We start from the raw sequence: 15083 nt of genomic DNA, 5'->3' as shown, positions 1-15083 counted from the left end.
TTTTTTTTGAGGAAGATTAGCCCTGAGCTAACACCTGCAACCAATCCTCCTCTTTTTTTTTTTTTTATTTGCTGAGGAAGATTGGTCCTGAGCTAACATCTATGCCCATCTTCCTCTACTTTATATGTGGGATGCCTGCTACAGCATGGCTTGACAAGCAGTGCATAGGTCCGCACCCAGGATCTGAACTGGCGAACCCTAGACTGCCGAAGCAGAACATGAAAACTTAACTGCTGTGCCACTGGGCCAGCGTCAGTGGGCCATTATTTTATACAAAGATGACCTGAAGATGAATGCAAAGCCAATCATTCATTCTTTCAACAAATATTTGTCAAGGCCTACCAGAAACGGGGCATTAGTTTGGATGCTAGAGGCACAAAGATGAATAAGACACAATTCCTGTTCTCCAAGAGCTCAGAGTCTAGGGAGGGAGACGTAGGTACCAAGCATGATAGGAGCACAGGGAAGAAATGACTAACTTGAAGGGTAGAACAGGAAAGACCTCCTAGACAGGCAATTTTGAGTTTGGAGTACAGAGGATAGAATCTGCTAGCTGAAAACAGCGAAGGGCATTCTATACAGAAAGAATAGCAGTGTGAAAAGGCTAATCAGCTCAAAGGGGCAGGGCCTGTTCAGAAATGTGAAATGTTTAGGATAATCAGAAGAGGGAGGTGAAAGGGCCTAATGAGAGGTGAGGGTCTGGAGAAGAGAAGTTGTAAGAGTGGATATGAAAAAGAGGGGATTGCAACATCTGCTGTCAGTCCTTGGAATGAACAGTAAGGGCCACAGTACAATCTGACTGTTTGAAAAATATCACACAAAGAAAGTAGCAACCCAGTGGAAACAGTGCGATGCTGTGTCCTGCCAGGAGCACTTCTGGTGTTATGTAAGTGATGCTTTGGGTCGAATGGCTCTCAGATGAGTAGAGCCATCCGTGAGATGTGAGGCTCTATAGCTCAGGCTATGAGTTTGGGGGCAGCATAGCTGGCTTGTGGATGTGATTTGAAGGAAGGTGGTAGAAGGGACAGGTGATGGGCTGCCCCCTGATTGGAGAGCAATTTGGCCACAAGGCTGGGAGTTTGGCCAAATGGTAGAAGGACTGTTTCTGGGAGGGCAATTTGACTGAAATAAAGCTTGAGGCAGGACATCACTGTTATCATGGGGCCTTGAAAATAACTGCCAGACATTTGCATTTGGCTGAAGAGGCTTGGGGCTTGAGTGCTTGGAGGTGGGGGGCAGGCAACAAGAATGTTCACCTCAGCCCTGCAGATCGGAGGTAGTGGGAAAATGACAACTGCCTCCTCACCAGTTGCCAGGCACCTTGCTAGGCACTTTATATACATTGTCTTATTTCGTTCTCATAAAAACTTACAAGGGAGATACTTTATTACCCACATTTCACAGAGGAAGAAACCAAGCTGAGAGAGGTTAGGAAGCTTGCCCAAGTATTACAGCTGGTGAAGGGCAGAATTTGCTTTTCAACACCAGGTCTGTTTGTTCTCTAAAGCTTATGTTCTCCCACCCACCCTCAACTTTTTATTTTGAAACATTTCAAACCTACAAAAAAGTTGAAACATAATTGAAACATGAAACAAACATTCATATATTCTTCATCTGGAGTCACCAGCTGATAGCAGCCTGTGCTTTATGCCGCAACATCACCCCAACTCCTCTAAAGTGCTGGTTGGGATATGACTGGTATAAAAGACAAAATCTGAGACGTGACAGAAGGAAGTCATGGAAAAAGGAGAGATTTAGGAGAAATATGTCTAAGATGACTGAAGAAAGCATGGCAATGCATGGACATCTTGAAGCCAGAGACGGAATAGGCAGAACAGCTATGGACTGACCAATTTCTGTCAGCAGACCAGGGCTTGAGGAATCATTGGTGACAGAAATGGAAGGTCATCCTCAAAATCCAAGCACTGAGTGGAAAAGAGCGACAGGTTTTAAAATGGGCTTCAGATCTTTACATCTGTATTTATACAAATATTTAGCCAATGGTCATTCAGTGCTAACTGTGCTGTGCTAGGCGGTTTTTTTTTTTTTTAACAAACACTTTCTGCATCTTTAATGCCTCAGAACCCATAAAATGAGACTCCAGGCCAAATGGTGAGGGTTCCCGCCAGATGAAGGGGAGAAGAGTTATTTACTCTTTTTTCACCTTCTAGATACATACACATAGCGCAAACTGAAGGAGGAACTTTGAGGTTTGCCGGAAACAGTCAAGAGCTCAGAAGCTTGAAAGATCAGGGTTCAAATCTTGAGTCTACTACTTACCATATAATGTCCTCTGTAAAACGGACACAACCCTACCAAACTCAAAAGGTTGTGAGAACAATATGCTATATCATTTAAAATCAGCCGTGACAGAAAGAGTGTCAGTCACACCCCTTCTAATCATAACAGGGAGAGGAAGACCAAAAGACAGACTGAGGGCAAAGACTGTCTTCTTTGGTTTTTAGCTCCAGAATTTACCGTCAGAGCATAGGACTTATTTATTTATTCATTTCTACTCCACCTGGCTCCGCAGATGGATTTAAGATGGTAGCCACATCCTCACAGTAATATTAGAGTACTCTCCTTCAACCGGGGGGAAATGTTATGAGGTTAATATCCACAGTGGTGTGGGGCTAGGCATAAATTCCACAGACGTCATACATATGGCCATCAAACCTCCCGGATTCAAGAATCTGGTCCGTTTGTTTCACCACGCAGCCAACTGGGTGTCACTGTGGGTACTATACACACTGTTATGAGGAGATCCGTGGGCTGGCTCTCGGCTCGCCAACAGTTTATCTTCTACAGCAGCGAGAGCACTTAAACCCCAGACTGCACAGTCAGGTAGCCTTAAGCAAACCCCTGGTCCGAGCCGGGGCGGTACCTATGACGCGCGGGAAGCTGGGAGTTGTAGTTTTCAAACGGCTTCCGGGGGCGGGGTCGGAGGGCTGGGACTCCCAGACTACATGGGTAGGTGGGTCGTCGCGGCGTTTCCAGTCGCAGGCGGGCTCTGGAGAAGGAGGGGCGCGGTGGGCGGTGCGCGCGAGGCCATCTGGGAAACGGGGCGGTACTGGCTGTGCGCGCGCAGCCGGCCGGCAGTGGCGGCGGAGATGGAGGAGGGCGGTCGGGACAAGGCACCGCTGCTGCCCCAGCAGGCCCCAGCGACGTCCCCCGGCGGCGCGGACGAGAAGTCGAGTGGGAAGGAGCGGAGGGATGCCGGGGACAAAGACAAAGAGCAGGAGCTGGTGAGGCGCGGCCCCGGGAGCCGGCGGAGGAGGCCGCGGGCTGAGTCACGGCGGTTCCGCAGGCCTCGAGCTCGACTCCCAACGACCCCGCCGGGCCCGGGTGGGGGCGGCTGGGGCAACCCTCGGGGCGCCCGGCACCCCGCCACCCTGCCCCTCATCCTCCATTCTGCGCTGTCATCTCCGCCGTCCCCACCAGCCCTCACCACCGCCTGGTGAGGTGGGCCCGGGCGGGTCATTGTCACCCCCATTTTTTAGACCGGCATTCAAGCAGAGCCTGGCCCAGAAGCCAGGCTGCCTTCCCCGCAGGGCTTCCCGTTCCCGCTCTATTTCCTTGTCCATCTGGGCCGTTCTGAGGAGGCAGGCTCACTCTCCACCTGCCCCAGGGTGGACGGGAGGAGGATGTGTTTGGGATTCCTTCTCTTGATGAGCTGCTTCTTCCAACCCTCCAGTCTGAGGAGGACAAACAACTTCAGGATGAACTGGAGATGCTCGTGGAACGACTAGGGGTGAGTCGTGGTGTTAACATGAACGGGTGCATATTTTGGGTCTTTCCCATTTGTTTGCTTTATGCCATTTGGGGGCAACAACTCCTACGTGAGGTATAGGGAAAGATGGGACTGTATTTTAGGATCAGTGTTATGACCATGTTGTGAGGGAGGAGAGTAACAAAGGATATTTGAAAGATTTTGTAGCTTTTTCTCTTGGGAGAAGCAATTCCTTGGTTTTTGTGCCAGGCAGTGTGCAGGGAGTTTGGGGAATCACAGACGAATAAGACAGAGTTACTTTCCTAGGGGAGTTGTTAGTTAAACACCTGTGTGTTATCACTTGAGGGATATGACTCCTTTTTGTCTGAGCTGTAACATCCTCTGATCAGGAGAAGGACACATCCCTGTACCGACCAGCCTTGGAGGAACTTCGGAGGCAGATTCGTTCTTCTACAACTTCCATGACTTCAGTGCCCAAGCCTCTCAAATTTCTGCGTCCACACTATGGCAAACTGAAGGAAATCTATGAGAACATGGCCCCTGGGGAGAATAAGGTAAAAGTATTTCAGAAGCTGGTGGAGGCCTAGTTCGTCTAGACCGTGGAGCTCATGGTGAATTAGAGGAAGCTGATAGTCTTGAGATCTGAACTAGTTGAATAGAGCTCATCACAGTCAAAATACTCACATGAGAGCTGACAGGAGGATCGCCTTCTCAGAAGACATGTTTCTGTCATTTATGATGACCTTGGGATTTCAGTATTGTGATCTGTTATTAATTTACTGTGAACTTTAATTTTTCTCTTTCCTCATATCCCATGTACATTCATTTGTTTTATCTCTAAAATATACTCCCAGTTCAATAAGTTCTCTGCCTGTTAGTACAGCCCTAATGCAGGACATCTTCAGTTCTCACCTAGATTACTGCAGCAGACCCTAACTGGCCTTCTTCTTTTTGTCCTTGACCCCCTCCCTGCATAGTTTGTCTCTCATACAGCAGCCATAGTGATCTTTCTAAATGGTGCATCTTTTCTGCTTAAAATGTTTTAATAGGGGCCGACCCCGTGGCTGAGTGGTTAAGTTTGCGCGCTCCACTGTGGCAGCCCAGGGTTTCGCCATTCGGATCCTGGGTGCTGACATGGCACCGCTCATCAGGCCATGCTGAGGCGGTGTCCCACATGCCACAACTAAAAACACACAACTATGCACTGTGGGGCTTTGGGGCGAAAAAGGAAAAATAAAATCTTAAAAAAAAAAGTTTTAATAGTTTATTGTTGTGATTAGAATAAAATTCACAGTCTCTATTTTTCTCCACTCTCCCTTTCTTACCACTCTTTAGCCATTTTGGTTGAAAAGGGAGATAGCAACACTAATGTTAGGGTTATTGTGAGGCTTAGTTTAGATAACATGTTTAAATTTCTAGAACAGAGGCTGATATATGGTTAACGCTTAATTTTGGGAATAGTGACAGTGATCTTGATTCTGTAGTGTAACACTCCTCTTACCCTGGATTTGACTTCAAAAGACTTATTTCCTTCTAGCGTTTTGCTGCTGACATCATCTCTGTTTTGGCCATGACTATGAGTGGGGAGCGTGAGTGCCTCAAGTATCGACTAGTGGGCTCCCAGGAGGAATTGGCATCATGGGGTCACGAGTATGTCAGGTAAGACTTTTTCTTCTTGGGAATATGATGGGGGTTCTGAGGCATACTTTTGAGTTCTATCTTGGAGTACTCTCTCTCTCGGAGTATTGGTGTATTGAGTTTCCCAGACCCTGAATTCCTTGACTCACAGGGAAGTGCTTCCTATGAAGCTGTGCTCCCCTAATGGTCTGGGCCTATCCGCAGGCATCTGGCAGGAGAAGTGGCTAAGGAGTGGCAGGAGCTGGATGATGCAGAGAAGGCACAGCGGGAGCCACTACTGACGCTGGTAAAGGAGATTGTCCCCTACAACATGGCCCACAATGCAGAGCATGAGGCCTGTGACCTGCTCATGGAAATTGAGCAGGTAGATATGCTGGAGAAAGACATTGACGAGAATGCATATGCAAAAGTCTGCCTGTATCTCACCAGGTGAGTGAGCATGCTAGGGAATAGTGTCAGGCTTATCTTCCCCAGCACTTCTCTCTCAATTGTGCCTCCTCTGTTCTCCTTGAGCATCTGTTTCACAAGTAGCATCAAACTGTTGTTAATTTGGTGATGTTTCTGAGCTTCTTGAGGACAGAGACTTCTTGTCTCCTTAGTAGTCCAGCATCTAGCATAATGCTTGGTATATAGTAGGCATTCACTATTTAATTTGGGTAAGTGAATTAAATGGGGTAAATGGACATCTGGAACTTTCTGATTCCTTTATTATTTTTACTTTTGTAGTTGTGTGAATTATGTGCCTGAGCCTGAGAACTCTGCCCTACTGCGTTGTGCCTTGGGTGTGTTCCGAAAGTTCAGTCGCTTCCCTGAAGCTCTGAGATTGGCATTGATGCTCAATGACATGGAGCTGGTAGAAGACATCTTCACCTCTTGCAAGGATGTGTACGTAGGGAAGAAGTTGGAAGAGGAAGAGCTAAGTTCATGGATGGGGCATTTGCATGACGAGCCAAGACTTGTAGTTTCTGCTTAGGTCTTGAGGGGCTTTTCTGTGCCCTTCGTGGCTAGGGGTTGAGCAGATGTGATGGCTCTCTCCCACAGGGTAGTACAGAAGCAGATGGCTTTTATGCTAGGCCGCCATGGGGTGTTTCTGGAGCTGAGTGAGGATGTGGAGGAATATGAGGACCTGACAGAGATCATGTCCAATGTGCAGCTCAACAGCAACTTCTTGGCGTTAGCTCGGGAGGTGAGACTCTGCCCTTTTCCATCGAGGCTTTTTTGGTTGTGATTCTCCCTGGTAATACACCTTGCTGACTGTACCTCTGACTAGACTCTCCTTGGTTAGAATTGCCATCCAGTGGGGTAGCAGAAGGGACTCTAGGGAAGGACTAGGGGAGCAATTGTGACCCTCTGACTTCTCTTCAGCTGGACATCATGGAGCCCAAGGTGCCTGATGACATCTATAAAACCCATCTAGAGAACAACAGTGAGTAGCCATCTCCCTGTGTGTGGGGACTGGAAGATGGTTGATTATGCCCCTTGTATTGGGAATGATAGCTTGGCCCAACGTGCTTATCCTGTAGAGCTCAGAATTCCCACATACCTTTTCTCCAGCTCACTGTTGGGGGCATAGATAGGGGATCCTAAAGGGCCAACTCGGAACCAGAAACCAGCTGCTGTGCTGTGTTGCTTTCCTTCCCTGCTCTAAAGTTTCCTTTCCTTTTCTCTCCCTCTTGTGCAGGGTTTGGGGGCAGCGGCTCTCAAGTGGACTCTGCTCGCATGAACCTGGCCTCTTCTTTTGTGAATGGCTTCGTGAATGCGGCCTTTGGCCAGGACAAGCTGCTGACTGATGATGGCAACAAATGGCTTTACAAGAACAAAGACCATGGTATACTTCCATTCTTACTTTATGTTGCTTTGGTCACTCTTGTTGTCCTCCTAGGTTCGTATGTTACCTGACAAGGGATCCCCAAGGCAATTCCTTAGAGAGCTCTTTGTAACAGTTTTCTCAGGATAGGGCCACTTTAAGACTGATACATTTTTCCTTGGTATAGGAATGTTGAGTGCAGCTGCATCCCTTGGCATGATTCTGCTATGGGACGTGGATGGTGGTCTCACCCAGATTGACAAGTACCTGTACTCCTCTGAGGACTACATTAAGGTTGGTCTGAGCACAGCCCATTAATGGGGACAGCCCCCTCTTATGTTCTGGGGCATGTGGGGCTTCCCTTTCACTGGTAAGATCTACTCGATTTTTAACTCTAGATAAGGTGGTTGCTGCACTGCGGCCCATGTTGCATCCTTTGTGATGAGGAAGGTAGAGTAGCCTGAGTGAAGACTCTCTTTGCATTTTGCAGTCAGGAGCCCTCCTGGCCTGTGGCATCGTGAACTCTGGGGTCCGGAATGAGTGTGACCCTGCTCTGGCACTGCTCTCAGACTATGTTCTCCACAACAGCAACACTATGAGACTTGGTTCCATCTTTGGGTGAGGCTTCTTGCTTCTTCTGACAGTGCTCAGCCTGTAAGCTCTGGGAAAACAGGAGCTGGACCCTCTTCGCCTTTGTATTACCAAGGACTCCCACCTTGCCTGTTGAGTATTTGGCTCTTGGTGGTGTCTGTTGAAACGATAATGAATAACCAATCCTCTTCTTGTTCCTTCCTTGTCCTGTCCTCGGATGTGTGTTGGGGACTGCCTCTCCCTGGCTTTTGCAGGCTAGGCCTGGCCTATGCCGGCTCCAATCGCGAAGATGTTCTAACATTGCTGCTGCCTGTGATGGGAGATTCAAAGTCCAGTATGGAGGTGAGTAGAGCTGTTAGTCATTTAGGGGAGGTAGAGAAGGTGCTCTGAGTCCTACCACTTTCTGTGATAAACAGCGAAAAAAGAAGTGTGTGTGTGAGAGAGGAGGGGAGGTGTATCACTTCACTAAAATCTCTTGGAACTGGGATTCTGAGCCTCAGGTGTTGTTGAGGCTAACGAGTTAACATTTTGGGGGCTGGCCCTGTGGCTGAATGGTTAAGTTTGCGCACTCTGCTTTGGCGGACCAGGGTTCGCTGGTTTGGATCCTGGGTGCAGACCTATGCATGGCTCATCAAGCCATGCTGAGGTGGCTTCCCACATAGCAGAGCTAGAATGATCTGCAACTAGAATATACCACTATGTACTGGGGCTTTGGGGAGAAAAAAAAAAGAGGAAGATTGGCAACAGATGTTGGCTCAGAGCCAATCTTCCTCACCCAAAAATAAATAAATAAAGCATAGGGAAAAAAAAAAGAGTTAACGTTTTGATATTGAGTTCCAGCCCTTGGGATCCATGAGGAAGTACCAGACTAGAGTGGAGAGTAACTTAAGCCAGGTTGGGGTGGGTGATTCTCACTCAATGTTTTAGTCATCGGCCAATCTTAAATTTTCTCACTTGTGCAAGTTGCTTCAGTGATGGATGAATACAGTATGGTGGCTAGTGTAGATTTTAGTCAGAAAGACTTCAGTTCAAATCCTGCCACCTCTGCTTACAAGCAATGTGATCTTGGACCTGTGACTCAATCTCTTTAGGCTTCATTTTTCTCATCAGTAAAAGAAGAATAACAGCAGGACCTGTTTCTTGGGGTTCTCGTGTGAATTGAATGTTAATAGCATGCAAAGCAGTTGGCATAGTGGCTGACGTGCAGTAAGCGTTCAGTGAGTGCCTGCTGCCATTGTTATTTTGACCTCCCATCAGAAAGGGACTATTACCTAGTCACAATTGACTATAGGAGTTGACTATCTTGAGTCAGGACAGGTAAACAACTTTTAATAACTTACTTTGTGTAATAATGATTTTCCTATTTTTAGGTGGCAGGTGTGACAGCTCTAGCCTGTGGAATGATAGCAGTGGGATCGTGCAATGGAGATGTCACTTCTACTATCCTTCAGACCATCATGGAGAAGTCAGAGACTGAGCTCAAGGACACTTATGCCCGTTGGCTTCCTCTTGGACTGGGCCTCAACCACCTGGGTGAGGGGTTGTCTGTCTGTTTGGGCAAAAGGCTGACAGTGACTGGATACAACAAGGAAGGTTTGTGGGTCAGGCTGTGCTGGATGGCAGCAAGTGTCCTCTGACCCCTTGAATCTGTCCCCTAGGGAAGGGAGAAGCCATTGAGGCAATCCTGGCCGCGCTGGAGGTTGTGTCAGAGCCATTCCGCAGTTTTGCCAACACACTGGTGGATGTGTGTGCCTATGCAGGTCTGTCTTGGTGCTTCCCCAGTGACTCCTCACTTCTCTCTTGGGTGATGTTTCAGATTGTTTCTCCTTTCTCAGTTCTGATCTGCTTTAGATTCTTTAGCTTCTCTTCCTGGAGTCAGCTTTTCCTTGGTGCCTTCTCATTTCCACCCTCTCTGCCCCTTACTACCTTGCCACAGGCTCCGGGAATGTACTGAAGGTGCAACAACTGCTCCACATTTGCAGTGAGCACTTTGATTCCAAGGAGAAGGAGGAAGACAAAGACAAGAAGGAGAAGAAGGACAAGGACAAGAAGGAAGCCCCTGCTGACATGGGAGCACATCAGGTTCTGTGGGCAGTTGGGCACTCTCTGAGCGAGGCTCTGAGAAAAGATAAGCATGAGGGGAGCAGGGGAGCTGGGTGTGGGTTTGTTTTAGAGCCCCTCTGGGTATTGCTGTGTGTGAAATAGCCTGAGACTGGGTTCCGTACACAAGGGGTAAGGGTATGCCCCCCAGAGCCGTTTTTTCTTCTTAGATGGGAACTTGAGTCAAGGGTGAATTTTTGTCCCTGAGCTTACTGGGTTCTGCTGCCTCTTCAATTCCAGGGAGTGGCTGTGCTGGGGATTGCCCTGATTGCTATGGGGGAGGAGATTGGTGCAGAGATGGCACTGCGAACCTTTGGCCACCTGGTGAGTATTGCATGGAGAAGGTTGGAATATGCTGGTTTTGATGCCTGGGGTTCCCCAGAGGAGACTTTCCTGATGGGTTTTCTCAGTGGAGAAATGATCTTTCTGCTGTGCTTTTTCTACAAAATTTGATTAAACCGTCTTTTATCCATCAGTCTGTTCCTGTATCTGAGCTTGTTTTCCCTGCTTTCTGTGATAGCCTTGTTATTTTCTGTTATCACCAGCTGAGATACGGGGAGCCTACGCTCCGAAGGGCTGTGCCTTTAGCACTGGCTTTAATTTCTGTTTCCAATCCACGACTCAACATCCTGGATACTCTAAGCAAATTCTCTCATGATGCTGACCCAGAAGTTTCCTATAACTCCATCTTTGCCATGGGCATGGTGGGCAGTGGTGAGTATTGGTCAGAAAAAGATTCTAAGCAGCTTGGGGGAGGGTTCGAGGCCCCCTTTTCAAGCCTCTGTAATGCTTAACACTTCCAGGGACCAATAATGCCCGTCTGGCTGCGATGCTGCGCCAGTTAGCCCAGTATCATGCCAAGGACCCCAACAACCTCTTCATGGTGCGCTTGGCACAGGTAAAGAATAGAACTCTTCTCCTTAGAGTGTGCCAAGGGAAGTGTCTGTGGTGATGCTAGGGAGACATGTGACATGAAGGGGACCTGGAGTTTGGCTTGGAGGGAGGATGTAAGTGAGTTGAGGGATTTCTGTGTGCCTGGGTTCGTTGATGTCTCCTCAGATGTGACTCCCAACCTGCACTTCTCTCTGTATTTTTCAGGGCCTGACACATTTAGGGAAGGGCACACTCACCCTCTGCCCCTACCACAGTGACCGGCAGCTTATGAGTCAAGTGGCCGTGGCTGGGCTGCTCACTGTGCTTGTCTCTTTTCTGGATGTCCGCAACAGTGAGTTCATGTCAGGAATCTTAGATGGTGGCACATAGTGCCCTGTCTCCACCCCCACCAGGGCCACCTTGGTAATTTAGGAGCAAGACTGAGGTAGCTCTGTACCACCCTGGGTTCCTGAGGTTCTTTGGGCCTGTGGTGGGCCTCATGAAACTTTCATCTCCCACACTTGTGATCTGGCCCAAAGAGATTTTCTTTTGAGGATGAAGAACTAAGCCCAGTTTCTATTTCTGAGGGCCTGGGGAGAAGTGATTATCGAGTCTAGGGGCCATGGGCAGAATAAGGTGGGGGCATCTCTGGCTTGTAGTAGGGTCTATGAGGGGAGGAGTGTGGGTTCAGCCATGACTGAGGGCTTAAAGAGTCAGGGCTGGAGTAGGGTCCCAAGGTTCAGGCCAGACTTGCCTTGATGCCTCTAACTATGTTTGTCCTGTGTTCTTCCCTCAGTCATCCTCGGCAAATCGCACTATGTACTGTATGGGCTGGTGGCTGCCATGCAGCCCCGAATGCTGGTGACATTCGACGAGGAGCTGCGGCCATTGCCAGTGTCTGTCCGTGTGGGCCAGGTGAGAGGTTGAGCCGGAGGGAAGGGCTCAGGCTGTACAGTCGTATGCTGTATAACAATGTTTCGGTCAACGACGGACCGCGTATACAACAATGGTCCCGTAAGATTAGTACTGAGAGCCTAGGTGTGTAGTAGACTATACCGTCTAGGTTTGTGTAAGTGATGTTTGCATCTTGTTTATCTGTGATGCTTGCACAGCAATGAAATGGCATAACGACGTGTTTCTTAGAATGTATCCCTGTCGTTATGTGATGGGTGACTTTAGAACTTGGAGAATGCACATATACCTGTCTCTTGGAAACTGGTATGGGCACTGGGTTGCTGTGATATTACCATATGGAGTCGCTTCATCTCAATTTTCTTACCCTACAGGCAGTGGATGTGGTGGGCCAGGCCGGAAAGCCTAAGACCATCACAGGGTTCCAGACACACACAACCCCAGTGTTGTTGGCCCACGGGGAGCGGGCAGAATTGGCCACTGAGGAGTTTCTTCCTGTCACCCCCATTTTAGAAGGTTTTGTTATCCTTCGGAAGAACCCCAACTATGACCTCTGAGTGGCCACCAGGGGCTCTGAGCTGCGGCTGTTGTCAGTGGGCCATGCTTCTTGCTGTCAGGGGTGGACACTGCTCCAGACTTTTGAGGGAATCGTTACCTCTTGTTCTTTTGTTACCAAGCGAGATGACTTTGTTGAATAAAGACCTTTATCCTCGAGGTCCTTCTGTGTCTGTTTTCTGGGGTACCATGGCTGGAGGCCAGACTAGGGTGAGGAGTGGATGTGAGAGGGCATTGTTTTTAGCAACTTGGAGCCGAGGCTAGCAGAGGGGCTGCCTGAATGGGAAGAACTAAGACCCTTTCCCTTTTCTCCTCCTTCCTAATCTTAAAACAGTGGTTCATCTTTTGGGACACGAATGCTTGAGAAGCTGATAAATATAATGGATCTGCTTTCTAGGAGATGCACATACACAAATTTTTATACAAACTCTTAGAAATAACTTTCCAAGGTGGATCCCATACACCCCCCCACCCCCACCCCCCATGCATACTTACCTCAAGCCCATCGTTCCCTGGCTTTGGACTGACGATCCCTGCTCTAAGAGGCAGCAGAGTTAGCCCCACTCATTCCAACTTGACTCTTGGGCCGCTGAATGAAAGGGATATCCTCATCTCCTATGACCTTCTTGTCCTTCAAGGGAGGTTGCTATTTGAGAGATTTGATCATGTTAACATCTACTTCTGGACTGTCCTTGCAGAAACTGGGTGCAAGGAAGCTTGACCCTGACCTTCCTCTCTGTAGCAATGGGAAAGAGAAGAGGCCTCCTTCCTGGAAGGTAATCACTCTTGATCTGCAGTGCTCCTTCCTCGTGGGGCTGGTATGAGTATAGCTACCTGCCAGTTGGGGCCTGGACCCCTGTGCATACAGTGGAGGAGAAGATGTGGACCTGCCAGACAATCGCTAGCATTTATCCAACACTAACTGTGGGTTTGACCTCTGAACAGTGACTGGCACTTAATAGGTCTTCTATAAATGTTGAAAGAATAATTGTTCTACATACTTCTGAGACCTCACAGCAATTTTGAGAGGTAGGTATTATCCCGTGTTTTGGGGAGGAATGTAGTTTGGGGGAAGTTCAGTGACTTAGTCACGTTCTCACAGTAAGTGACGAGGCCAGGATTGGAATCTAAGTCCATCTGACTCTGAAGCCCACGCCCTTATTGATTACGTTAATCTGTCTCTGTAGCCTTGGAGACTTGTGGACCCCATTGTAGTGCAAGGTCTTCACTAGCTGGAGAAGTGGCAACTTTGGATTGAGTGTTTCCATTGTCTTCCCTCTGCATTCACTTGGCAGCCTATATAAAACCTGTACAAAACGCTGAAGCACTGGACTTAGGACTCAAGTCCTTTTAAGGGGGTGTGCTGTAGTCTGAACAAATCAGCATGTCTGATGAGCCTCTCTTACCATCTGTATTATGGGGACATAGTAATTGCCTTTCCTCACTTCCAATGGTGGTGGTTAAAATGAGGTAAATTAGAAAGTGATTTGTGAACTGCAAAACAGCTATAAAAGGATAATTCTCCTGAATCAGTGATTGTGCTTTAGAGTAAGAAATTTTCAGTGGTTCTTAACCTTTCACATTCGGTTATTCATTCAGTGACAGATACCAATGGAGCCTTATTCTGCATTGGGCATTATCTAGTTTGTGGGGATGCAAAGTAGAAAAAAAAATCCTATCCTCAAAAAACATATGTATTGGAAAAGAAAACAATGATATATCGGGATCGATACTGTCCTGGGCTATGGGCAAGGTACCCTAGGATCACTGAAATAGGGCCTAATTGTCTGGGTGAGTCAGGGGAGATTTTGAAGAAACAGACTTGGAGGAAGATGAGGAGTTTGTCCAAAAGAAAAGAGGGTAGGATAAAGCTAAGGGAGTAGCAAAAGCAGGAGGGCAGAAAAGCTATTTGTTTTGAAAAACTGTGGATAACTTGGGTTGGGGAAGGGTACAGGGCCAGGGAAAAGTGTAGTAAGAGATACAGTTTGAGACACAGGCTCAGATCAGGTTTAGAAGAGCTTTGTGGTGCTAAGAAATTGACAGTATATCTCAATGGGGACCACTGAATCAGAGCAGGAAAGTGACATGATCAGCTCTCTGAGTGAGAAAGCTCACCATGGAGGTGCGGAGACCAGGCAAGGAAAATGAGTGCCTGAACCAGGGCAGTAGAAATGGGGAGACGGGGAAGGGCAGAGGAAAGTTTTTTAAAGATAAAATCAACAGGACTTGATTTTGAGCCAAATACCAGTAGGACATGGTGTCTGATTAGATATAGTATGTGAATGGGAATGAATGTAGGATCCCAGGTTTTCTGGTTGGGCGCTATTGATTGAAAAAGAATGCATGAGTGACACCAGGTTTGGGGTCGAAGTGTAGGACTCTATTGAGTAGGGAGAGATGACAAATTCCTATCTGGGCATACACTATTTAAGATGCCTCTGGGGTGTTTAGGTGATTATATCTTTTAGGTAGTACTTTTTTGAAGAAGAAGAAGAAGATTGGCCCTGAGCTAACACCCACTGCCAATCCACTTTTATTTGTTGTTTTTTTTAAGATTGGCACCTGAGCTAACAACTGTTGCCAATCTTTTTTTTTTTTTCCTGCTTTTTTCTCCCCAAATCCCCCCGGCACATAGTTGTATATTTTAGTCGTGGGTCCTTCTAGTTGCGGCATGCGGGCCGCTGCCTCAGCATGGCCTAATGAGCAGTGCCATGTCCGCCCCCGGGATCCAAACCAGTGAAACCCTGGGCCGCTGAAGTGGAGTGCACCAACTTAACCACTCCGCCATGGGGCTGGCCCAAATCCTCTTTTTGCTGAGGAAGATTGGCCCTGAGCTAAAATCTGTGCCCATTTGTGGGATGCCTGCCACAACATGGC

At 47.9% G+C, this 15083-nt stretch overlaps 1 protein-coding gene across 1 annotated transcript; it reads left to right on the top strand.

Annotated features, from left to right (window-relative positions):
• Positions 1-2999: 2999 nt before the first annotated feature.
• Positions 3000-12365, top strand: PSMD2 (proteasome 26S subunit ubiquitin receptor, non-ATPase 2). Its single transcript, XM_014846182.3, has 21 exons — positions 3000-3245; positions 3695-3751; positions 4120-4284; positions 5268-5389; positions 5573-5797; positions 6095-6253; positions 6410-6554; positions 6734-6794; positions 7050-7196; positions 7363-7469; positions 7666-7793; positions 8021-8108; positions 9137-9299; positions 9425-9526; positions 9703-9848; positions 10107-10190; positions 10412-10580; positions 10670-10764; positions 10965-11091; positions 11536-11654; positions 12026-12365. The coding sequence occupies exons 1-21, from the start codon at positions 3111-3113 to the stop codon at positions 12206-12208; spliced, it is 2727 nt and encodes a 908-aa protein (XP_014701668.2). The 5' UTR covers positions 3000-3110; the 3' UTR covers positions 12209-12365.
• The last annotated feature ends 2718 nt before the right edge of the window (positions 12366-15083 follow it).

Source organism: Equus asinus, chromosome 5, assembly GCF_041296235.1.
Source record: "Equus asinus isolate D_3611 breed Donkey chromosome 5, EquAss-T2T_v2, whole genome shotgun sequence".
Taxonomy (NCBI): Eukaryota; Metazoa; Chordata; class Mammalia; order Perissodactyla; family Equidae; genus Equus; species Equus asinus.
The sequence above is the reverse complement of the archived record's forward strand: the minus strand, read 5'-3'. Positions and strand labels throughout refer to the sequence as shown.